This window comes from Artemia franciscana, chromosome 2 (genome assembly GCF_032884065.1).
Source record: "Artemia franciscana chromosome 2, ASM3288406v1, whole genome shotgun sequence".
NCBI classification, from domain to species: Eukaryota; Metazoa; Arthropoda; class Branchiopoda; order Anostraca; family Artemiidae; genus Artemia; species Artemia franciscana.
The window spans coordinates 64,561,706-64,588,891 of record NC_088864.1 but is presented as its reverse complement, the minus strand read 5'-3'; the positions used below and the strand labels follow the sequence as shown (position 1 = coordinate 64,588,891).

The 27,186-nt window shown below is 34.4% G+C and overlaps 1 protein-coding gene and 1 long non-coding RNA gene across 5 annotated transcripts in view; one reads left to right on the top strand and one right to left on the bottom strand.

Annotated features, from left to right (window-relative positions):
* Window positions 1-27,186, bottom strand: part of LOC136043944 (uncharacterized) — a 101,412-nt gene that overhangs the window by 65,607 nt on the left and 8,619 nt on the right. For 2 of the 3 annotated variants that reach the window (XM_065729013.1, XM_065729015.1), the window contains exon 2: window positions 6,900-7,058. In XM_065729013.1, the coding sequence (XP_065585085.1) occupies window positions 6,900-7,049 (150 nt within the window). In that variant the 5' untranslated portion in view covers window positions 7,050-7,058. Of the gene's footprint in view, window positions 1-6,899; window positions 7,059-16,891; window positions 17,051-27,186 lie in introns of those variants that run through there. The other variant, XM_065729014.1, reaches the window with a different exon arrangement.
* Window positions 9,023-27,186, top strand: part of LOC136043947 (uncharacterized) — a 101,862-nt gene continuing 83,698 nt past the window's right edge. For both annotated transcript variants that reach the window (XR_010621757.1, XR_010621756.1), the window contains exon 1: window positions 9,023-9,113. This is a non-coding gene — a long non-coding RNA (uncharacterized LOC136043947). The remainder of the gene's footprint in view (window positions 9,114-27,186) is intronic.

Below are 27,186 nucleotides of genomic sequence, written 5' to 3'. Positions count from 1 at the left end.
CAGTTGGGTAAAACAACTGATATTACTAAATTGGTTCAGTTGCTAGTATGTCAGGTATTTTTATAAAGAAAGCTTGGAAGAAGGATTGTTATTTTGTCGTCCTATGAAAGACCGTACTATAGGGAAAGATATTTAATGAAATTTTGACAAATTTTTATGTCGGAAGGTTATGAAGAGAAAAATTGCTGTTGAATATGCACAGATGGTGCAAGAGGGCTGGCGGGCAAAAATATTAGCTTAAATAATTTTTTCAAGCCGTTCATTATCATATAACTTTTACCACTGCCTTATTCACCAAGAAGCCCTTGGTACAAAACAATTAGCACCAAAATTAAACAGTGTGTATTAGGCTGCTGTTAAGATTACAAATTTTATTAAAAGCGATGTCACTTAGTAGGGCCACTAGTAACAGCCACTTATTTTCAAATCTCTGTAAGGATACGGAATCCAACTACACAACTTTATTATTACGTGCAAAAGTAAGATGGTTTTCAAGAGGTCAATTTTAAGAAGATTATCGCTACTGAAAGACGAAAATTTTACAGTAGTAGTACTAGTTGTTATTAAGTACTACATCTTTTCAAAATGACTTATGGCTATCCATTTTGTGTTATTTGTCAGATATATTTGCAAAATTAAACTATCTTTCATTGTCTCTTCATGAATAACATTTGGATACGTATACTTCGAATGGTAAAACTGAAAGTTTTAGACACTTAAAAAGATGCTTAAAATTTATAATTTAGAAAGTTTAAAACTGAAACGATGGACAAAATCGTTCGAAATTTTTTTCGAAATGTTTGTGGACTATTTCATAATTGAAAGAAATCATTGTAAAACTTTTCATAAAAAAATAACTGTAGATCACTTCAAAGCGCTAGAAACACAATTCCAAAAATACTTTATATTAAATACTGATTTCAAAAATATAGCTTGGATTCAAAAGCCATTTTGGATTGAATTAAGTGACACTGTTACTTGCCACTTCAAGCTCATGAGGAATTTGCTGAGCTTTCAATTGACTCAAACTTAAAACTATAATTTCCAAAAAGGCTCTTGACTGAATTGTGGATCGAAACGAGAACTGAATTGCCAACAATCGATGACATTACATTAAATGTTCTTCAGTCATTCAACACCACATATTTTGTATCTCAGCTTTAGCACATATTAAATCCCAATATCGTTCATTGCTAAGAATTGTTGAAGAGAGCTTACGTCCAGGATTTTCAAACATTCTGCCAATATTCAATTTGTTTTGCAATAAAAAACGGGCACATTCATCTAATCAGGGCTGTTACTCAAAACTTTGCTCTTTCCAAAAATAATGTTTTCTCGAGAACAATCAGTTTCCAAAATCAATATTTGAAGTACAAGCTTAGCTAATAAGCTTAGCAAATACTTAGCTGACTTAGTTGACTAATACGTAGCTGACTTAGCTTAGCTAATAAGCTAAGTCAAGAAAAAGATAATCGCTTTTAATTTCGTTTCTTGTAGAACTTTTTTTTTGTTTATCTTTATTTTTTGTTTGTCTGTTTTTTTCATTGAAAACTCCAGATGTAAAGCCAAAATAGCCATATTTTCATTATGATTTTTTTGCATTGAAATTTTTTTTCTTTTATTTTCGCTGTCATACTAAAAAAAATTACCCGCTATTAACATATAATTCTTTCAATTTAAATAAAAAGACAGTGTGATCTAAGAGATTAAATAAAAAAAGTGTTTTCAACTGAAAGTAAGGAGCAACATTAAGACTTAAAACAAACAGAAATTTATACATATTTGATGGGGTTCGCCCCTTCGTCAATACCTCACTCTTTAAGCTAAATTTTTTTTCAGTACTTTCAAAAGAGCTATTTATTCTAATTAAACGGCCTTTGTGATTCAGTGGTCATTCTTAAAGAGTTGGAACAAAATTCAAACTTTAGCGTAAAGAGCAAGGTATTATTTAAACATAGTTAAGAAGCTGCTTGAAATAATATTAAAGGCTAAGACTTGCCAAAAAATAACACAAACAATTTATTGCTTAATATCGACCATTATCTAACAAAATTCTAACTTTAGTGTAAAGAGCGAGGTACTGACGAGGGGAAGAAACTCCCTGATATACATAAGCGCCTACCATATCACGTATATGAGTTGGAATTTTATTCCAATTTTTTTAAGAATACCTATGGATCCCAGAAGCCATTTAATTACAATAAATAGCTCTTTTGAAATTACTAAAAATACTTTAATGTAAAGAGTGAGGTATTGATGAGGGGGAACTCCCTCATATACGCAATAATTTCTGTTCTTTTTAAGTTTTGATGTTGTTCCTTACTTTCAGTTGAAAAAAAACATATTTTTTTAATTTAATTTCTGATTGTGTTTTAAATAATGCTGGGAAATCCAGCAATCCTTTTCTCCATGGAACGATCATCCCACGTAAAACTCTCAACCAAATCCCCCTGCCAGAAAAAATCCCCCTGAAAATGTCTGTATACTTCCCAATAACCAATATATATGGTATATAACCAATACCATATGTAAAAAAATGGGCAAAGTTCATAACTTGCAACTCTTCCCCCGGGGACTGTGGGGGATTAAGTCGTCCTCAAAGACATAGTTATTAGATTTCACGTAAATTTTCTTCCCCATGAAAAGATCCTTCCATGTAACTCTCTCCCCCGACACGCCCCCCTCGGAAAAAAACCCCCCTCAAAATGTCTGTATACTTCCCAATAACCAATACTATATGTAAAAAATGGGCAAATTTCATTGCTTGCAGCCCTTCCCCTGGCGACTGTGGGGGATTAAGCCGTCCTCAAAGACATAGTGGCTTGGTTTTCGACTATGTTGAACAAAATGCCTATCTAAAATTTTTTACGCTGTGATTTTTGAAAAAAATAAGCGTGGGAGGGGGCCTAGTTGCCTTCCAATTTTTTGTCACTTAAAAATGGCACTCGAACTTTTAATTTCCGTTCGAGTGAACCCTCTCACGATATTCTAGAAACACGGGGTTGATACGATCACCCAAAGAAAAAAAAAAACACGCATCCGAGATTTTTCTTCTGGCAAAAAATACAAAATTTCACATTTTTGCAGAAAGGAGCTTGAAACATCTACAGTCGGGTTCTCTGAAACGCTGAATCGAATGGAGTGATTTTCATTAAGATTCTATGACGTTTTAGGGTGCTTTCTCCTTTTTTGAAAATGAGGCAAATATTCTCTGGCTCGTAAATTTGATCGGTAAGACTAAACTTGATGAAACTTATATATTTAAAATCAGCAAAAAAATCCAATTCTTTTGATGTATCTTTTTATATCAGTTTCTTAAAGTTTCGGTTAGTATTGAGCCGGGTCGCTCCTTTCTTACAGATCGTTACCACAAACTGTTGATATACATTCTTCATAACAACCAAAGTAGTTTCCTGGGGTTTGAGTACCTCAGACACTAGAGAAAAATCTTTAAAAAAGGGTTTTACTGCTACCTTTGTTTACTTTTATCTTAGGTAAGCATTGAAAAGGTCTGGTAGAAAAGCACATTCAAAGTATTTATGAATCTATTTCAGACCAAGAATTCTAAGTTTGCTTATCTTTGTCTTGGCTTAGCTAAGCTTATTATCTAAACTTGTACTTCAAACGGAGCTTTTGAAAAATCATTATTTTGAGAAAACATTATTTTTGAAAAGATCTAAGTTTTGAAAAACAGCTCTGTATTATATTTTTATTTTTTTTAGATCCAATGGTCAATTCCTTAGGAAATTAAATAAAAAAACAAGTTTTTTTAACTGAAAGTAAGGAGCGACATTAAAACTTAAAACGAACAGAAATTACTTCGTATATGAAAGAGGCTGCTTCCTCATCAACGCCCCGCTCTTTACGCTAAAGTTTGACTCTGTCTCTCAATTCTTCTTTTTAAAACAGTAAAAAACTTTAGCGTAAAGAGCGGGGCGTTGATGAGGAAGCAGCCTCATTCATATACGAAGTAATTTCTGTTCGTTTTAAGTTTTAATGTCGCTCCTTACTTTTAGTTAAAAAAGCTTGTTTTTTTTATTTAATTTCTGAACCTTTTTGAATCAATGCATGTTTTGATTTTGGCTCTCCGCAGAGGAATAATTAAAACGAAATTTGCATTTTTTTTTTTTTTTGGCTAAATGGCTTTCTCATAATTTTGATCGAATGATTTTGAGAAAAAAGAGCGGGGGAGGAAGCCTAGTTGCCCTCCGATTTTTTGGTCAATTAAAAAGGCAACTAGAACTTTTAATTTTTTTACGAATATTTTAATTAGTAAAAGATTTACGTAACTTATAAATTAGCTTACGTAAAGAACTTTTGTATTCTCATATTTTTATTACATATATGAGGGGCTTCGCCCCCTTGTCAGATCCTCGCTCTTTACACTAAAGCTTAAATTTTGTCTGAATTCATTAAGAATGACCCCAGAATCACAAAAGCCGTAGAATAAATAGTTGAAATTACTAAAAATACTTTAGCGTAAAGAGCGAGGTATTAGAAGGAGGTGAGTCCCTCATATGGGTAATAATGTCTGTTTGTTTTAAGTTTTATTGCTGTTCCTTACTTCCAACTGAAAAAGCTTTTTCACATTTATTTTTTTATTGTTTTTTTTTTTTTAAATAATGCTAGTAAATCCTGCTCTCCCTTCGTAGAAATTTTCTTCTCCCATGACAAACTCTTGATGGAAAGTTCCTCCAGCATATCCCCCTCTTCTCAACCCCTCCCCCCAACCAAAAAAATCCTCCTGAAAACGCCTGTATACTTCCCAAGAACCATTAATATGTAAGCACAGGTCAAAGTTTGTAACTTGTTGCCCCTCCCACGGGGACTGTGGGGAGTAAGTCGTCCCCAAAGACATAGTTATAAGATTTTTCGACTACGCTGAATAAAATGGCTATCTCAGAAATTTGATCCGTTGACTTTGGTAAAATAATTAGCGTGGGAGGGGGCCTAGGTGCCCTCCAATTTTTTTGGTCACTTAAAAAGGGCACTAGAACTTTTCATTTCCGTTAGAATGAGCCCTCTTGCAACATTCTAGGACAACTGGGTCGATACGATCACCCCTGGGAAAAAAAAACAAAAAACAAAAAAACAAATAAACACGCATCCGTGATCTGCCTTCTGGCAAAAAATACAAAATTCCACATTTTTGTAGATAGGAGCTTGAAACTTCTACTGTAGAGTTCTCTGATACGCTGAATCTGACGGTGTGATTTTCGTTAAGATTCTATGACTTCTAGGGGGCGTTTCCCCCTGTTTTCTAAAATAACGCAAATTTTCTCAGGCTCGTAACTTTTGATGGGTAAGACTAAACTTGATGAAACTTATATATTTAAAGTCAGCATTAAAATGCTATTCTTTTGATGTAGGTATTGGTATCAAAATTCCATTTTTTAGAGTTTTGGTTACTATTGAGCCGGGCCGCTCCTTACTACAGTTCGTTACCACGAACTGTTTGATAAAAAAAGAAGCTTTTAAAATGAAAGTAAACAGCTATATTATAACTTAAACTAAACAGAAATTGTTTCAAATATGAGGGGAGCTATCCCCTCTTTAAGCCCCCACTCTTTGTGCAAAGCTTTGCAGTGCTAGTATGCAAGCTTTTATGAGTGCACTTGGGCTTGAGAAGCCCTACTTACAATGCTGGGGATAAAAATCTAACTTTAAGGGGGGGCGGTGTAGCTTCCTCCTAAAAATAAAATAGCCTGATTTTTTTAAGTTTTAATGTCATTCTTTACTTTAAACAAAAATCTATTTTCTATTTTTAATTTCTGCTCGATTTTATTGTCATACCTAGTATTACTCTTAGACTGAGGAGAGCTGTCGCAACCTCAAACACAACATTTAAAATTTTATTAAATTGAAAATTATCAAAATTTTAAGGAATAAATATCAGCATATGTAAATTAAACTGACAATGCACATTTATTTGTAAATTTTTCAGTAAAGTGCAATTTATGATCTGGTCTTGAGAAGGTATGAGGTTGCCAGCCCTGCTCATGCTATTTTCTTCTCGTTTTGAGTTTGACTCGGTTATTTATTGTAATTTCTGTTCGTTTTGGGCTTCATTTATTTTTTTATCGTTGTTTGTGGGAGTTTTATGCTTGGGACATCATATGACTTTATTTCTGCTCATTTTTGGCTGAATAGAGCTCTTTACTTTTCTTTGAAAAACTTGTTTTGTGAATAGAGTTTTTCAACTTAATTATTTTTATAACAATTAATTAGTTATATGACTAATTAGTTAATTAGTTTATTAGTTTTTCCACAGCTTGGAAATTGTGAGGAAAGCGACACATAAGTTTTGAGTCTCTAGCTAGCGCTAGTTTAAACTTTTACATAGATCAGGGGTTGAGTTGAGTTAAACAACGGTTAATTTATATGAAAGTTGAGGTAAAGGGGGGGGGGAATGAAATGAAGATAGATTTAAATAGGGTTGGGGTAAATGAGGGTCGAATGACATGGCGCTAGTTTAAACTAGGTTGAGTTAAACAAGGGTTAGGCTATATGAAAGTTAAGATAAACGGAGGTTGAGTTAAATGGGGATAGATTGAAATAGGACTGGGTTAAATGAGGGTTGGATTGCATGGGGGTTGAGTTGAATGAGAGTCGAGTCTAATGTTGAAGTAAAAGGTTGAAGTAAGAGGTTGAAGTAAAGGGGGGTTGATTTAAACAGGGATTGAACTAAAAGAGGGTTGAACAGTTGAACAATGGTTCATTTAAATGGGTTGAGTTGAATGCGATTAAGTTAACCTGGGGTTGACCTACATGCAAACCATTGGTACCTGATACTTTTCGATATTGTTCATCGCTTTACGATCCCCATACAAATTATAATAAAACAAGACAAATAACGAGAACCAGTTTCTTAAATACCAGCAATAATAATTTACACCTACAGCTGATACTGCACGATCACTACCGATAGTCCCTGGTGCCTGTGAAGCTGAGTCTAATTCATCTGCTATGTTGTTCATTATTGACGAATTTTCTGGCGAACCATTGGGGATTGAGATGCTAAACGAATTTTGGACTGTATCTCCTTCCATGGAGTACTCCTAAAAATCAAAAACTAAAATAAACAAAATGAAATTAAATACAAAATAAATGATTACTACCTTAAAAATCACCAAAACTATATACGATTTTTTCTTCCTTGAAAGTGAAGGTATACACTCTTCCATGAAGTGAAGGAATATATTTTCTTCCATGGAGTACTTTAAAAATCAAAAATTAAAATAAACAAACTGAAATCAAATGCAAAAAATAAGCACTTGCAACCTTAAAAATCAACATAACTATATACGATTTTTTTCGGTATACAATTTTTTTAAGGTATACATTGTTCATGGTTTTTGAACACGCAGAGAAAAAGTAAGTTATGAGTTAGCCTCACGTTATTATCATGTCTGTTTTTTTTTATATGTTACTCTGTAGATCAAAGTAAAAGGAGATCACAAAAAAAAGAAAAATATTTTTACTTGATCGTAAGACTCGGGTCTTGCAGTGGAAATACAAAATTCTAGCTATATAGTTGGCAAGTGTCCGTAATTCCGCCAATTACTAGCCTCCAGCACTGAAAACAACCGTATGAGGCTATACAACTGGCACCTGGGGCCTGCAGTCAAGTGGATACTTCTCGTTATACATGCAGTGAACAAGATGAATTAAAATCAAATTAAAATGACGACAAATCTTATCCGTAGGTTTGGTAAGACTGTCATTTTTGTTCTCAGGGCTGAAACAAAGATTTGAAACTCTTATGGAAAGAGAGAGAGAGAAATAAGATATTTAATTTTTAAAAATGACTATCAAAAGCCCCGAAGGACTGAATTCGCATTTCGGGGTCATAAAACGATAAAGGTAAAACTAAAATCATAAAATGGCACAACAACAGAAAACTGGGAAGTTTTTTAGGAGAGGGAGGGACTTTGAGTATTTGTTTGGGGGGAGCAAAGAAAAATTTGTCAGCTCTTGTTACAGCCTCATGCAACCCAATTTTTTTGGGAGCCTGTCATTCAACAGGCTCTGCTACTAGATTCTGAAATTTACAATTTCATAACTAGAAAGAAATGCTCGTACTCCCTTGTAATAATTAGCAAAAAAAGTTTGGAGTGAACCTGAAGTGAAAAACAAAATGATTGTGCGCATCCTATAATATATATATATATATATATATATATATATATATATATATATATATATATATATATATATATATATATATATAGTTTTTTAGGTCATTTCCTTGTTCCTCTTTTCTTTTATTCACATTATACTCCGTTTTTCATGTGTATTATAACTGGTTATAAATAAATTCAATTCAATTTAATTCAATATACATATATATATATATATATATATATATATATATATATATATATATATATATATATATATATATATATATATATATATATATATATATATATATATATATATATATATATATATATATATATATATATATATATATATATATATATATATATATATATAAATATATATATATATGTATATATATATATATATATATATATATATATATATATATATATATATATATATATATATATATATATATATATATATATATATAAGTCACCAATATATGTACAAAAATGATGAAGATCCTCCAGAGCCGTTGCTGGCGCACAGGGCGCCAGCAGTTATCGGGTTATCAGAACATACGATGCTATGAATGCTTTTGGTTCCTTTATCCACTCTAAGGCCATGTTTGAGTTGCATAGCCGTGGTGTTAGTCTTGGTTGCCAAAGGGACACTTTTAGTGCTTTTTTGACACTTCTTCAATCTGGGTGACACCGTGCCACTATTGGGTGAAAAAAGGCCACTTTTTGAAAAAAAGGACACTTTTTGGCATTTTTTCAAAATCAGTACCATATGTACTTATTTTCAGTTTTTTTCTTAACTGCAACTGCTTTTAATTTGTGCTTTTCAGGTTCGTTTCCGTATTAGGGATTTTTTTTATCGTATCCGCACTGCTTTTCTTTTCAAAAGCGCAAAAATTCAAACGTGGTGAATCATGTGAGTTGTTCAAGAGAGTTTAGAAAAAGTTTTTTTGATGAAAAACTGAAGCAAGCATATTGCTGCTGGTAAGTAAAAGCTTAGGGTGTTTTATGACTTGTAGTTTACAGGAGTATGCAGAAGTTCGGTCTGGATAGTAGTTAGTAGCAAACTATCTGATCCTGATCTGATTTGCTGCTGCTTAATCATTTCTTGGACAAGGGTGAACCTCAGTTGATTTTCTGAATTAAGACATTAAGCTTTTGGTAAATATGCAGTTTAGTTTCACATGCATTTGAGAGGGTGGACCTGTTCCATATGGGCACTGTCTAAACCACAAGAAAATTCTCTGGTAACTGTAAACATGTAATGCTGTCATTGACTGAACATCACATCTAGTGTGCCAAGTGCTAACTAAGAAAATGCGATTTTTGCCCAAAGTGATGAGAACAACAGTGAAAAATGATTTGCTTTACATTCTGTAACCTGGTGGACTGTTTAAAGCAGAAACAGAAGACTGTTATCAAAACCAACCAAGCTTCCAAGCCATTTCATAAGCAAATTGGCAAAATTGTACCTACCCAATCACATGCAGTGTGGTCATCCCTGGTTACCTTTTTTGTGAAACAGTCAAAGGAACCCTCTGCAGACAAGGCTTCAAAAGATAAGGCATCCAAGATTCAAGCCTACATGAAAGAGCCTACAACTATGGCATATCTGTACTTTCTGGCTTCTGTGCTTGGTAAGGTAAATACATTGAACGTACAGTTCCAGTCTGGGGACACAATGATCCACACTTTGATAACAAGCTTCAGATCAACATTGAAAGTGATCATGAGATGCTTCATGAAACTAGAAATCCTGAACAGAAGTGATGCTTTTGAGTTGCCTCTTGATCCCCGAAGCTACAAAGATGTGAAAGATGTGTTGTGTGGTCCCAACACAGAAGCTTATGTGAATGAAGAAGGAGCATCAGGGAAAGCTGTTGAACAGTTAGGCTGAATTGCTTGGGATTCTACGTCAAACTTGTGAAGCAGATTAGAAAGCGGGTTAATCATAAAGATAAGACATTACAAGCTCTCGAGCATTTAGACCCGAAAGTCGCCATGAATGGAACTGTTGAAATGATTAGTCCATTAGAACCATCAGATTTAGCAAAATCCTGGGGAAAAGTCGGAGCGAGATAGAGTCTGCTAGAGACGCTCTAGAAAACCAGTGCCTGAGCCTGCCAGATTCCAAAGAAGAAATGAGCCTGAAGTCTGGTGGTGAAGAGCTAGTTTCCTAGTCATCTTAGTTATGGAAGCTCTTGTTAGATGGGAAGAATCCTGAAGGCACTCCCAAATTCTTTGAACTATAAACCTTTATGTTGAACTTATGTGCGTTACCTCATTCAAGTGCTGGTGCTGAAAGATAATATTCTCAACTAACAAACATTAAAACTAACTTGCAAAATCGGTTGGAAATAAAAACTGTGGATTCCCTCATGCATGTAAAGCAGATGGTTACTCGTAGCGCTGCATCGGTGGATCAGTGTCAGATTTCGCCAATATTACTTAACAACTTTTTGAGGTGGTACTGCAAGGCTGACGACAAGGATGAGAAAATAGAGAATGAATCTGAACCTGACCTATTTGCTGACCAATCAGAAAACCAAATAACGGAAATCAGATTGATGTAGCCGAAGTTTTTTTCTTCAAAATGGTTAACCACTAGAAATTGATTTTTTTCTTTCAAAAATGAAAGCTGAAGATTTGAACAGATTTCTTGTACAGGAATTCTGCATTAAAGTTTAATTCTGCATTAAAGCATAAGCACGTCAGAACAAATACAATGATAAAATAAATGTTAAGGGATAAACATAGTTACAAAATTATATCAATTATTAAAATGTGAAACAAAATAGGGAACAAAAGAGTTTTTGTACCTCATGGCTAACAATTGGGGACACAAGTCAAGTTGGGTATTTGGAGCTCTACAAGCACTATGTCTTGCATTAGGAAGGATTAGGGGGTTTTCTTTGAAGGGGGGAAGAAAACGTCTATGATAGTCAGAACTAAGGCACTTGTGTCCAAAGTTCATTGTGAGGAAGTGACGTTGTGATTCCAGTGTAGTGAGTTCAAGTCTAGCCAAACCGTCATCGTAAGTAGTATAGGACGTCCCCAGTATAGATTTTATAGCTCTTTTTTGAATGCTTTCAATTTTGGAACATTGGGATGTGGTTAACCCAGGGTGTCAGACAGGGCAAGCGCATTCAAGACAAGGTCTTATATAAGAAAAATACATTATTTTAAGGTTCTTGATTGATTTGGGAACCGTTTGAGAAGGGAGAATTATTTAAGGAGGAAACCGCCTGTTTTAAATAAGTGAAAAGAGAGAGATTGCCATTTAAGGTCATTGTCCAAATGCAATCCAAGCAGCTTAACCATGTTTAAATTTGGAATGCAAAGGTAATTATTGATTTGGGGTACATTTTTTAAAAAGAAGAATAGCATTAAATTGCTTTTCAGTATCCTTAGGTTGAGTTTAACATTGTCAAGGTTGTTCTTTAAGTTGTTAATGAGTGATTCAAGTTTAACGCCCAAAGTGTTAGGGGTTTGACAAAGGTTAAGTAATGTCAATTAATCTGCAAATTTAAAAGTGTTGTCAAAGTTTGGTAAAACATTGTTAAAAACAATTAAAAATACTAAAGGACACAATTTAGTCCCTTGGGGTGCTCTACAGGAAATCTAGGTAAAACTTGATGAATCAAAACAAAAAACTAGCTACCATACGTAAAGCAAAATCTCTGACACTCAAAGCCCTTGCATTATCAGTAACTGTCTGATGATCCAAGTTGTCAAAGACTTTGCTAATATCAGCAAAAACAGCCTCAACATAGGAACTACTTAACTCAAGATGTTTGAAAACAGTGTCAAGTATATAACATAAACAATGGGTGGTGTTATGATTCGGACTTATGCCAAACTGACTTGGATTAATTTTATCTTGAATATCGTCAAAGAGGAAATTGTAAATAAAACTTTCAAAAATTTTAGAGAACATAGAGGTTTTTGATATTGGTCTTAAGTTGGAGGGAACTTTTGGGGTCTTGTTTTTCGGTGTAGGTGACGTAATAGCTCGCTTAAAACACACTGGAAAAATACCATCTACAAAACATTGGTTAAAAATTGCAGTTCGAGGTACACCCAAATAAGGGGCACATTTCACACTCAATTTGGTAGGGATATCACCTGGGTATACTGACTTATTTGTATCAAGATTTTCGAGTTTAAGCCGAGTCTGATGTATTTCAATCACAGGAATTTCACTCACTGCACTGTTGGCTGGTGTATTTTGGAGTGGCGGGTGAGCTTTACAAGTTGAAGCAAAATAATCATTTATGATGTCCGCAGTCACAGGGTCGCCATTACTATCCAGCAAGAGAAACTTAGAAGAGACCTTTCCCATGAGATCTTGGATACATTTGTGGAAATTCTTAGGGTTAGAATACAGTAACTTACTGAGCACGTGAGCACTGTGCTCTTTTCTTGCTTTACAGATTTCACTAATAACAAAGTTTCAAAGTTTTCGAGATTCTTGGAAAAATCCTTCCTTAAAGAGTTTATCGCATTCATTTATTAGGCACAAATTTTTTTTATCTATCCATGGTTTACAAGTGGATTTGCGATTGACTTTTTTCACTAGAAACGTGTCTCAGTATAACTGGAAAAGTTCTGCTGAAAACTTAGAAGTCATTTCATCACCATTAGTAAGACATAGGATATTGGCCCAGGATGTGGAGCTTAGTTTTACTTTGAAATGGGAAATCTTCTCGTCAGTAATGGGCCTATTTGAATAACTGGTCAATGGTTTAGGGGGAAAAGATGATAGAGGGGTCCAAAAGACTCATAGATGGTCATTTGTCCCTAATGGAAGGTCAATTTTTGGGGCAAAATATTAATCTTCAATTTTGGTAAAAATCAAGTCTAGGGTTTTATCACTGCGTGTAGGCGACCTGACAACCTGATCAAGACTAAGAGGAGCGCTAAGCCACTTTTGGTCTACTCATTAAAATCACCACATATGTAAATGCAGCAAAGGGGTACTTGCGGCAAATTCTGTCAGTATAAAATTGCAGATATGCCGTCAGCTCCTTCTTAAATCCACTACGAGGAGGGTAATAAATAATACAAAAAATCATGCAAGATGCGTCTTTTGGGAGGTTTTTGGGTCTCGTCCAGAGCCATAAAAATTCAGTTTTTGAGTTGTTCTCTATTTCAGGAGATGAAAGAATCCGATTTGGGAGAGTACACTTACAAAAAAAGCCACTCCTCCACCATGAGATAGAGGAATACCACCTTTGCCCAATCTGACTTAAAATGATTAAGCCCCAGTCTGTGGGAAATGGTAGACAAAATTTTGTAGAAGATCTGATCTGCTACTGAAGGAAAAAAGGGAGCGAGGGCAATTAAGCCGTGTCGGCAGCGACATACATTGTATCTGTGGTCTGCTGGCACAAATATTTTAAGCCCTGTCTTCGTTATGGCGTTTTTCGGCCGAGACGGCTGGGGTGGCTCATAGTGAGGATAGGTTTTATCGCCGTTTTTGTTTTATCGCCGTACAGAGTAGAAATTTTGGCTGAAAACACATAAACTAAACTATACAATTTGTCATTCATCTTAGTTGTACTCCAACATGTCTTTACGTTCCTGTAAAACCGCAAACGCAACACAAATGACTCAAAATTTTCTACAGCTCCTGAAATAAGACTTCGCGTTCTAATTTTTTGCCAAAGACAGCGAAAACGAAAACTGTGGGGCTTTACTGAGTTTTCGGAAGAAGAATAACTGTTACAACCGAAGGTTCGAGAGAACCAGAGAAATTGTACTAAATTCTTTTTCTTCTTGGCGTATAAGGCGATTTGAGATTTCAAATGGGACTTTACTTATTTGAAGAACCGCTTTGCTTTTACTTGAAAAAGAAGAACGCAAATCTGGCTCTGGAGTTGCGAGAAAACCATTTAAAGCCTTTTTTTGTCAACTTTTAAAGTATTTTGGCTTATTTTCTAGGAGGACACTAAAAGTGTCCCTTTTTTGCTGAATTTGACACTTTAGTCCCAAAAAGTTTTGGCAACCCTGGTGTTAGTCTTGATGTAATTTTACCATTATACTGGATCTAAAAGTTCGTTTTAAGTTGGGAAATGTACTTTCGTATAGTGAGCTCCCTGTATTCGTCGGAATAAAGCAAGGAGCCATCATAGCTGCATTTCACAAGGGACAGATACATCAGTGCATTGTTATGCAGACGATTTATTAAATCTGTACCGGTCAATACCAAGTTTTCAACGGAGTTTTGATAACCTATCTGATAGATATCTACAAATAGGACTAAGTATGAATGCTGTGAAGTCCCAGGTCCTCTTCTTTAATTTATACGGTAGTTATGTGCCCGATAGTATCTGTCTAGGTGATAGTGAGGTGGCACCCACAAGTGTACTAACACATTTAGGTCTCCCGATTGGGTCTTCGATTAAGAGTTCGCAAAATCTTTTGCTTCGGAATGCTGAACGCAAACTTAGAATTGCTTACGCTAGTGTGGTTACATCGCAGCTTAATCTGGAGGGAAAAGCCCTTTCTCAAATATATAATAGTTTGGCTCTCCCGCACATTCTCTATTTTACCCCATTTTGGGACATTTTTACTGAATCTGATAGGCGAGTGCTACGAAAGTGCTATTTTAAGTATGCAAAGTTTTTACTTCAGGTCCGAATTTTCTGGGTGGAAAAGTGTCTGCAGGAGTATTTATCTAATTCTTTTAGATTTAAAGTACCATAGCTATTAGGCTTAATACGCAGAAGAATTTACCGCTGGGTAGAATTTTTCACGGGATAAATTTTCCGAAGATAATTTTCTGGAAGTAATTTCAAAGGGGAGGGGGAATTTTCCTTGAATTTCTTTTTTAGAGATCACAGCACTGTGTAACGGAAGCTAGTAGTTCTATACGATTAGCGGAAACAATCTGACAGATGATTCCCTGATAAAAAAAAAAAGAATACGGCATTGGACTTTACAGTTTCTACCGTTTCTTGGCCCTTCATCCAGGAAGAGCAACGGGGGGGGGCAGCCATCCTGTACTTTCGCACACCCTTCCTGATTACCTTTCCAATATTTATCAAGGTACCCATTTAGAGCTATGGCTGAGCTTACAAAGTCACGCCGATGACCCCGTCCCAAACCAAATAATTGAGGACACTAGGTTTTGAACCCTCGCCCTCTCAGATAAAGGATCCTAAATCCAGCGCACCAATTGCACTTACTGATGGTCGACATTTAAACTGATTGATGGTTGTAAGATTATGCAAACACATCATACTGAATAACATACTTTACTCAAAACCAACTCAATAAAGAATTCAACATAGTAAAATTATCACGCAATAGCAATTACATTTGAGTTACCAATGTTCTATAAGCCAATGGAATCAGTAGTGTTAGCTAACAATAACTTTATTTCTTCGTTTGCATAATCAGAAAAATGACTGAAAACCCTGCCGCAGTTTGAACTTAGAGAGAGGCACCCCTCCTCCCAAGAAATATATCCCAATAAGCAGCATAGGATTGAATTGGATCTGGGTCTGATTTTTTGGCTTTGGTTGGCTTTGGTTTGGTTGGCTAAATAGCCTCTTCCTTGCTACGTTAATTATTTTGATCTTCTTTTTTTTTGCAAGCATTAATACGTAATGAGTCAAAGTAAAAGGACTGAGAAGGTTTTTGCAGAAATTTAATACCTATTGATAGAAGGGGATCGCTAAATGTGAAATACCACGTAATAACGAAGATCGGCCAAGGCTTGTAACAAGTTTCTATTCAACTGAAGATCCTTGGGTATTCTTGACATACTGTTCTAAGCCTGTTGAAGCACTTTGTGTATACAGGGGAAGATCTTACTAGCCCCTGACCTACACTGGTGGTGCCCATTTCTTTTCTAGAATTTTGTAAATCGAAAGGATTGTTTCAGATATAAAGCCATAACAGGCTGACAAATGAAGGTTAAAATAGAAAATAAACTATGAGAATATATTCTTGAAATATAAAAAATTGAAATATAACAGTAGGCTAGACAAAACTAATTGTGGGAAATTCTTATTTGCAACATATTATTTATTAAAGTACAGCTATATTTTGTTAAGGCTATTACATCAATACCGAATTTGCCCCGAAACTCCCCCAAACATCGCACATCATAAGAACAAAATTTCAATAAAAATGGCAGAAAGGTCAGAGAATATGCCTCATTAGACAGCATAATATATGCAGCCTCAGGCGTAAAATTTTAACTTCTTTTTTTTTAATAGGCCTGGGTCAATACAAGACTTCACAGATATATTTTATCAAAACGGTTGAAAAAAATAATTTTTTTTATTGAAAATTTAGTCTATAAAGTACTTTCAATGTGCAAGATGTAAGAGAAAAGTATGAATCTCTTGAACCCGAATTATCTCACTTTTTGGACATTTTACTTCTTCTCCTTTCTTATTATTTTACTTCTTCTCTTTCCGTATTCTAATATTTTACTTCTTCTATTATTTTACTTCTTACTTCTTTTACTTCTTACTTCTTTATTACTTCTTAGTTCTTTATAATTTATTATTACTCTTACTATTACTTCTTACTCTCTTACTTCTTTATTATTTTACTTCTATTCTATTATTTTTCAACTTCTATTATTTTACTTTTTCTATTTTCATCATTCCCTTTCATCAAAAGATGGGCATACCTCACGTTCATGTGTCATGCCCATTAATTAGAGTCAAACAAGGATTTTCAACTGTGGTTATAGAAGGATGGGTGCTTCCGCTGAAGCCACCTCTCACCCTGTCTTCTCTTACCCATTGATCTTTCCAAATCTTTTTTGAAATTAAAATAATCCTAGGATTCTTAATCCAAATGACTGATGGACCTCAAGTAGGATCACCAGTTCCGTGTCCAAACCCCTTGTAAAGAGTTGGTATATCCAAGGCCATCCAGGGAGTTTGACCCCCCCCCCTCCTCAAACGTTTGTTTGACTCGTAAAAACAAAACAAAAATGAATATAATGAATATAAACAATTTTTTATTCTTTTTTGAGGTTTTTTGTGTCTACTTCTTTTGTACCCCCCCCCCCCTCCCACTCCCGAAGAAAAATCCCAGATACGATTCTGGGTATATCTCTTTCGATTTGCTGTTTTAAAAATGAGAGCTCATTGATAGCAAATATGAGAGTAAAATCGAACCATATAATTACAAAATCAGTACAGGGTAAATATATATTTGAAGAGAACACATACTTTCTATCATAACTGTCTCTCAAAAACTCACGAATAAAAACATGCAGCATCTCTTTAGAAATTATTAGGGACGACGATTAGTCCATAATAATTGAAAGTTAACAGATGAATATTTTAAATTCTCACTACAACTATTTTAAGCCGAAACACTGTGAGCAGTATTTCACAAAAAGTGCCCACCCAAATTGGTTTATAAGTCCCTCTGAGCTTGTATGCCATTAAATAAAAAAAACTAGTTTTTTTTAACTGAAAGTATGGAGCCACATTAAAACTTAAAACAAAAAGAAACTACTCCGTGTATGAAAGGGGCTGTTCCTTTCTCAACGCCCCGCTCTTTACGCTAAAGTTTGACTCTTTCTCTCAATTCTACTTTATTAAACAGTAAAAAAAGGGCCTAGTAGGAGGCCTAGTTGCCCTTCAATTTTTAGTTGCTTAAAAAGGTAACTAGAACTTTTATTTTTCTACGAACGTTTTTATAAGTAATAAATACACACAACTTACGAATTAACTTACGTAGCGAACTTCTATATTTGTATATTTTTATTACGTATATGAGGGGGTTCTACCCCTCGTCAATACCTCCCTCTTTACACTAAAGCTTGCATTTCGTCCCAATTCTTTAAGAACGACCCCCTGAGTCACAAAAGCCGTAGAATAAATGGTTGAAATTACTAAAAATACTTTAGCGTAAAGATCAAGGTATTGAGGAGGAGACGAACCCCCCTTATATACATAATAATTTCTGTTCGTTTTATGTTTTAATGCTACTCCGTACTTCCAGTTAAAAAAATTTTTTTATTTATTTTCTCATTTCTTTTGCTTAACTAATACTAGAAAATAGCCCTCATGATAGATTCCTCCATGGAAAGATCATCCCACGTAACCCCCACCGCAAAAAGGTCCCCTGAAAATGTCTGTACACTTCCCGATAACGATTACTATATGTAAACAATGGTCAAAGTTTGTAACTTGCAGCCCCTCTCCTGGGGACTGTAGGGGATTAAGTCGTCCCCAAAGACATAGTTATTAGGTTTTGTTGACTATGCTGAACAAAATGGATATCTCAAAATTTTGGTCTGGTGACTTTGGGAAAAAATGAGCGTGGGAGAGGACCTAGGTGCCCTCCAATTTTTTGGTTACTTAAAAAGGGCACTAGAACTTTTAATTTCCGTTAGAATGAGCCCTCTCGCAAAATTTTCCGACCACTGGGCCAATACGATCATCCCTGGAAAAACAGAAAAATAAAAAAACAAATAAACACGTATCCGTGATCTGTCTTATGGCAAAAAATAAAAAAATTTCACATTTTTCTAGATAGGAACTTGAAACTTCTACAGCATAGCTCTCTGATACGCTGAATCTGATGGTGTGATTTTGTTACGATTCTAAGACTTTTAAGGGATTCTTCCCCCTATTATGTAAAATAAGGCAATTTTTCTCGGCTCGGAACTTTTGATGGGTAAGACTAAACTTGATGAAACTTATATTTAAAATCCGCATTAAAATGCCATTCTTTTGACGTAACTATTGGTATTAAAATTCCGTTTTTTTTTAGTTTCGGTTACTATTAAGCCGGATCGCTCCTTACTATAGTTCGTTGCCACGAACTGTTTTAAAGGGACATAAGTAAAGTAAGTATTATTCTATCTTCGTTCGCATTTCAAAATTTGAAAAATCAAAATCTTACCGTGTAAATCAGCAATATAAATTGAATCAGTTTTATATCCTAACCAAAATGACAAGTTTAGTATTACCCTTTAACCAACATGGACAATGCAATATTTTTTCTATAGGGAATGCTGCAAATGCACAAAATCACACGAAATTGCACAAATACACAAATGCACAAAATTATTTGTGCACAAATGCACAAAATGCACAGAATTTAATTTTACAAGGTTGATATTCCCAAAGAAAAAGCAATTAACTATTGAAGACTAGCTTACTTTTTTAGGTCTAAGATACATATGCTTACTGAAGCCTTTATGAATGTCATAAATTTTGGAATCATCTCACAGGAAGGAATGATTCCACTACACAGTTCGCCGAAAATATGAGATCATGGGGGAAACAAGGAGGTATCAAATAGAAAAATATCCAGTCGGGCGGGATTAGATGCCAACTGGAGGTATTTCATAAACAGGACATTGAGCTGGAGGGCCGAATATTTTTTTTAGGGGGGGGGGCGTTATACAAAACTTTTTTTCACGGGCGTTTTACCAAAAAAAACACATCAGAAATTCGTTTATATTCATTCTTGTTACGTGTTAACGAATTCTACAAAAATTTAGGGGGTGGGGGTGGGTTTAACCCCCTATGTCCCCTGGATACGGCCTTTGCTGGAGAATGTAGTTAGAAAAATTAATATCCGATAAAATGCGCATTTGCGCATTAATTTTATTTTTCAAAATCAAAACCTGCATTAATTCAAAAACGTTCAGAATTTAAACTGTGTCATTCTTTTTTTTTCTGTCTTTTTTTATTCTTGAGGTCCAGACATCGCTGAGTTTTGGCACATCTTTTCAATTAAACACTGAAGCTAAAGACTGAAGCTTAAAACTTCATTTTAATATACATTTCGATGTTGTTAATATAAGAGTTTCAAATATTTAAGTTTCAATAAGAAAAACTTGAAAGGTCAGAAAACGTTCCTCCAAGGACAAAAAGATAAATGGAAACTAGGCCGCAATAAAAAACGATTCCACTTAAAGGGTTTATTTTTAAATAAAATGATCTGTGTTGTTTTCAATCTTGAAATATTGCATCTTAGATTCACTTTAAAACAGTTCGTGGCAACGAACTGTAATAAGGAGCGATCCGGCTCAATAGTAACCGAAACTCAAAAAACTGAATTTTGATACCAATAGTTACATGAAAAGAATTGGATTTTTATGCTGATTTTAAATATATAAGCTTCATCAAGTTTTATCTTACCTATTAAAAGTTACGAGCCTAAGAAAATTTGCCTTATTTTCAAAAATAGGGGGAAACACACCTTGAAAGTGACAGAATCCTAATGGAAAGCACACCATTAGATTCAACGGATGAGACAACCCTATTTTAGAAGTTTCAAGCTCCTATCTGCAAAATGTGGAATTTTTTTGTTTTTTTTTGCCAAAAGACAGATGATGGATACGCATTTATTTGTTTTTTGAACTTGTTATTTTCCCAGGGGTGATTGTATCAACCCATTGGTACTAAAATGTCGCAAGAGGGCTCATTCTAACGGAAATTAAAATTCTAGTGCCCTTTTTAAGTGACCAAAAAATTGGAGGTAAACCAGGCTCCCTCCCACGCTTATTTTTTCCAAGGTCACCGGATCAAAATTTTGAGGTAGCCATTTTGTTCAGCATAGTCGAAAAACCTAATAACTATGTCTTTGAGGACGACTTAATCTCCACAGTCCCTGCAGCATTAAAACTTAAAAAGAATAGATATTATTAAGTATATGAGGGGGTTCGTATCCTCCTCAATACCTCGCTCTTCACGCTAAAGTATTTTTAGTAATTTCAAAAAAGCTATTCATTCTAATTAAACGGCCTTTTTGATTCAGGGGTCATTCTTATAGAATTGGAACAAAATTCAAACTTTAATGTAAAGAGCATGGTATTGAAAAGGGGGCAAACCCCCTCACATACGTAATAAAAATATACGAATGTAGAAGTTCGTTAGGTAAGTTAATTTGTGAGTTACGTATATTTATTACGAATAAAAACGTTCGTAAGTAAAATTAAAAGAACTAGTGGCCTTTTTAAGTAACCAAAAAGCAGGAAGGTAACTAGGCCTCCTCCCCTGTCCCTTTAAAATCGTCCGATTAAAACTTTAGAAAGCCATTTAGCTTTCTAAAAAAATAAAATTAATACGCAAATTTCGATCTAGTTATGCACGTACGGTGATCCAAAATCAAAACCTGCATTAATTCAAAAAAGTTCAGAATTTAAACTGCGTCATTCTGTTTTTTTCTGTCTTTTTTTATTGTTAAGGTCCAGACTTCGCTGAGTTTTGGTACATCTTTTCAATTAAACACTGAATTTTAAGACTCATAATTATGGTTTTTTCTGTCGGTCTGTCTGTCCCGGTTTTGTAGTTTAGGCACTTCCAGATAAGTTAGGACGATGAAATTTGGCAGGCGTATCAGGGACCAGACCAGATTACACTAAAAATAGTCGTTTCCCCGATTTGACCATCCGGAGGGGAGTGGGGGGACGAAAGAAATGAGGTATTTTTAACTTACGAACGGGAGATCAGATCTTAATGAAATTTGATATTTAGAAGGATATCGTGCCTCAGAGCTTAAATTTAAAATCCCTCCCGGATCCGGTGACATTGGGGAGAGTTGGAGGAGGAAACCTAAAATGTTGGAAAACACTTAGAGTGGAGGGATCGGGGATGAAACTTGGGGAGAAAAATAAGCACAAGTCCTAGATACGTGATTGACATAATTAGAAAAGTCTGAAAATTAGAAAAAGTTAGGTATTTTTAACTTACGAATGAGTGATCGGATCCTAACGAAATTTAATTTTAGAAGGACTCATAATTCAGATCTCTTATTTTAAATCTCGACCGGATCCAGTGTCATTGGGGGGGGGGAGTTTTGGTGGGGGGGGGGGAACCGGAAATCATGGAAAGGCTTGGAGTGGAGAGGTCAGGATGAAACTTGGTGGTAAGAATAAGCACAAGTCCAAGATACGTGGCTGACATAACCGGACCGGATCTGCTCTCTTTGGGGGAGCTTGGTGAGGGGCATAATTCGGAAAAATTAGAAAAAATGAGGCATTTGTAACTTACGAACGGGTGATCAGATCTTAATGAAATTTGATGTTTAGAAGGATCTAGTGTTTCAGAGCTCTTATTCCAAATCCCTACCAGATCTGGTGACATTGGGGGAGTTGGATGGGGGAGCCAGAAATCTTGGAAAACCTAAAAATTGAGGTATCTTTATCTTATAAAGAGGTGATCGGATCTTAGTGAAACTTGACATATAGAAAGATTTTACGTCTCACATGCCCCATTTTTACTTCGAATTGAATCCGGGGGTATAGTTTGATCTATTGACATTGCGGGTAGTTGGAGGGGGAAACCAGAAATATTGGAAAGCGCTTAGAGTGGAGAGATCGGGATGAAACTTGGTGGGTAGAATAAGCAAATGTCGTAGATACGTGAATGACGTAACCGGACTGGATCCACTCTCTTCGGGGGAGGGGAGGGGTCCAGTGCTTTGGCGAGTTCGGTGCTTGGAAGGCGTGTCAGGGACCGGCACAAATTGACTTGATAAAGTTGTTTCCCCCGATTCGACCATCCGGGGGGCTGAAGAGAGAGGAAAAATTAGAAAAAATGAGGAATGAATTCTTAATGAATTTTGATATTTAGAAGGACCTCGTTTGTCAGAGCTCTTATTTTAAATTCCGACTGGCATTAAGCCTTTGATTTTCCTTTTAAATCTATCTATTGATTCTTAGAATTTTTCTAGAGCTCATACCATATGAGCTCTTGGCCCTTGGCTCTTCCGACCTCGTCACAAGTGCCATAATACTTATATATTGAAACTCCTATATTTGAAACCAATAGCTCTGTATATACTTTCCTGACACAAAATCGAAGAAACATGGGGCTTTTTGATTTTACACTGGGTATGGGAGGGGGGTACAGGATGACGGGAGGACCTTCTAGATATTCTCACCAAAACAACAGAAAAAAATCCCCACACCCACAGTGCATATTATGAAAATACCGTTTTGTATTCTCACTTAAATAATCTAGAAATATCCTTGCCCCATCCCTGTACTCTACTATGTGTTTGTTAATTGGCACTCCCTGCAAATCAGAATATATTAATAGAACATTCGATAAAATGCCCCCTCTCCCTCCGGTATATTCTGAAATACACCTTTTTTGTACCTTTATAAATAAATTGCAGATAATTCCTTGTCTATAACCTCCAAAATTTTTGTAAATTGGCGCCCTTGCGAAAGTGGAGGACTCTCTCCCCAAATCAGCGTCAATCTGTCTGTTACTCGCGCTTTGGCCCAAAATTTGTACTCTGACTCTTTGTGAAATTTAAAGTAAGTTGCCCTCCCTCTGGTAAAATTTCATAGCTGACCAATGGCCCTGGGGATAAGAAATGTGTGCTAAACGATACATTTTATACCTTACTAGCTGTTGGGGTGGCGCTTCGCGCCACCCCAACACCTAGTTGGTGGGGGCGCTTCGCGCCCCCCCAAGCCCCCCCGCGCGCGTAAGTCGTTACGCGCCATAATAGTTACGCGCCATTGTAGTTGTGTCCCTATGTCCCACCTGTGAATATAGATAGATATATATATATATATATATGTATATATGTATATATATATATATATATATATATATATATATATATATATATATATATATATATATATATATATATATATATATATATATATATGGTTTTAACTACGTAAAACTTGCGAATATACAACATTCTTTGCTGTCCCATTGTCTTTGCATATAAATAGATTGTCAGGTTTACCGACTCTTGAACATGCAACATATAATGGTCCATGGGAAAACAATCTGTATTCAGATCTATACCTCATGATTCTAATGATTGCCCTTGAGCTTTGTTGATGGTGATTGCTAATCGACCATTCCCTGTCCCGGTGTCCCGGTCGTCATTTATATCCCCCTGTTTCCCCCGGTGTCCCCGTTGTAGTTGTGTCCCTGTGTCCCGGTCGTCATTTATATTCCCTGTGTCCCGGTCGTCATTTGTATCCCGGTGTCCCGGTCTGTATATACATTCGTTTTTTAGTTTTGTTTTTCTCCTTTATTTTTTTCCTTTTTTTTTCTTTTTTAGTTTATTTAGATTTTTAGATTTTTTAGTTTTTTTATTAGTTTTTAGTTTTTTTTTCTTTTTAGTTTTTTTGTAGTTTTTACCTTCTTTTTAGTTTTGTTAATTTTTTTTTTTACTTATGTCCTGGTCGTCATTTATACTCCCTGTGTCCCGGTGCTTTGTTGATTGCTAATCGAACATTCCTTTTGTCCTGGTCGCTTTCTCTTTGAGTGTCGTCATTTATTTTTTTCTTTTTTAGTTCTTTTAGTTTTTACCTTTTTTAGTTTTTTTTAGTTTTTTAGATGAAAATTTTTTTTAGTTTTTTCCTTTTTTTCTTTTTAGTTTTTTATTGGTTTTTACCTTTATTTTAGCTTATTTTTCAGTTTTTTCTTTTTTTTTAGTTTTTTTTTTTTTTTTTTTTTTTTAGTTTTTTACCTTTTTTTAGTTTTTTTATTTTTTTTAGTTTTTTAGCTTTTTTACTTTTTTTATTAGTTTTTAGTTTTTTTTGTAGTTTTTGCCTTTTTTTAGTTTTTTCAGTTTTTTTTTAGTTTTTTATTGGTTTTTACCTTTATTTTAGCTTATTTTTCAGTTTTTTCCTTTTTTTTAGTTTTTTTTAGTTTTTAGTTTTTTTAGTTTTTTACCTTTTTTTAGTTTTTTTTAGTTTTTTAGTTTTTTAGCTTTTTTATTTTTTTTATTAGTTTTTAGTTTTTTTTGTAGTTTTTGCCTTTTTTTAGTTTTTTTAGTTTTTTAGCTTTTTTATTAGTTTTTAGTTTTTTTTGTAGTTTTTGCCTTTTTTTAGTTTTTTTCTTTTTAGTTTTTTTGTAATTTTTACCTTCTTTTTAGTTTTGTTAGTTTTTTTTTTTACTTATGTCCTGGTCGTCATTTATACTCCCTGTGTCCCGGTGCTTTGTTGATTGCTAATCGAACATTCCTTTTGTCCTGGTCGCTTTCTCTTTGAGTGTCGTCATTTATTTTTTTCTTTTTTAGTTCTTTTAGTTTTTACCTTTTTTAGTTTTTTTTAGTTTTTTAGATGAAAATTTTTTTAGTTTTTTCCTTTTTTTCTTTTTAGTTTTTTATTGGTTTTTACCTTTATTTTAGCTTATTTTTCAGTTTTTTCCTTTTTTTTTTTTAGTTTTTTTAGTTTTTTAGCTTTTTTACTTTTTTTATTAGTTTTTAGTTTTTTTGTAGTTTTTGCCTTTTTTTAGTTTTTTCAGTTTTTTTTTTAGTTTTTTATTGGTTTTTACCTTTATTTTAGCTTATTTTTCAGTTTTTTCCTTTTTTTTAGTTTTTTTAGTTTTTAGTTTTTTTTAGTTTTTTACCTTTTTTTAGTTTTTTTAGTTTTTTAGCTTTTTTATTTTTTTTATTAGTTTTTAGTTTTTTTTGTAGTTTTTGCCTTTTTTTAGTTTTTTTAGTTTTTTAGCTTTTTTATTAGTTTTTAGTTTTTTTTGTAGTTTTTGCCTTTTTTTAGTTTTTTTAGTTTTTTAGCTTTTTTATTTTTTTTATTAGTTTTTAGTTTTTTTTTGTAGTTTTTGCCTTTTTTTAGTTTTTTCAGTTTTGACGTCACCTGATCCAGTTTTTTCAGGTGACGTCACCTGATCCATCCACAGATCCACACACAGACAACTTATTTTTATATATATAGATTAAGACATGTTTAAATTATTGCAACATCAAAATGTATGTTAAAATGATGTTTTATGAGTCTCATAATTATGAATCTTAAACTTCAGTGTTTAATTGAAAAGAGGTGCCAAAACTCAGCGATGTCTAGACCTCAACAAAAAAAGACAGAAAAAAAAGAATGACGCAGTTTAAACATTCTCCCAATCCCGGTAAGATGACGCACGTCCGGGAACGTGATGCATATCCGCTCTGTCACTGAATTGGTAGGTGACAATGAAAATGCCATGGTATCTGTAATAACAGACCCTATATACTGCCTTGTGGTAAATATTCACTTAGATAACACCATACTAATCTTATTTTCTTTTAGTCAAATGTATAAGCAAAAATGCCTAATCTGTACGATTAATGACACGTCAAAGGTCTCTCTTCGGCTGATTAGTTGTCTCTAGTCAGTTTTTCAAGGCTGCCATGGATTCTTCAAATAAGATTAAATAATAAAAAAAAGTTTTTTTCACCTTAAAGTAAGGAGTAACATCAAAACTCGAAACGAACCGAAACTATTCCATATATGAACGGGTTCCCCCCTCTTTAATACATTGCTCTTTACACTAAAGTTCACGCTTCTTAGTCTAATTAAACAGCCCTTGGGTTTCGGAATTTTTTTTTTTTTTAGTTGAGATGGCCGGACCAGGACAGAATTTGGAACTCTGACATTTTTAAAACTTTTTAAAGTCTGCTGAAAATCTGTTGGTGAAAGGTTTTGCTGTAGCAAATGTCGAGTTTTTGAAATTGTATTACTAAGTAAAAAGCGTTTTTTCTTGTCTTGTAAAATGTGGATTAATGACTGAAAACCAGCCCTATCACTAAATTGCCTTTCGGATTGCGTACCTTTATCAAACAGTTTGTGGTAACGAACTGTAGTAAGGAGCGACCCGGCTCAATAGTAACAAAAACTCAAAAAACTGAATTTTGATACCAATAGTTACATCGAAGAATCAAATTTTAATGCTGATTTTAAATATATAAGGTTTATCAAGTTTAGACTTACTCATCAAAAGTTACGAGCCTGAGATAATTTTCCTTATTTTAGAAAATAGCCTACTGTAGAGGTGTATTACTACCTCTAAGAATGACATTAAAACTTAAAATAAAATCAGACTATTTCATGTTTAGGATGAGGCTTCCCCCCTCATTAACATTAAATTTGACTTTTTATCCCCCAGCATTGTAAGTAGGGCTTCTCAAGCCCAAGTGCGCTTATAAATGCTTTCAGAATAGCACTACAAAACTTTGCATAAACAACCCCCCCCCCTCTTAAAATTAGATTTGACTTTTTATCCCCAGCATTGTAAGTAGGGCTTCTCAAGCCCAAGTGCACTCATAAATGCTTTCATACTAGCACTGCAAAGATTTGCACAAAGAG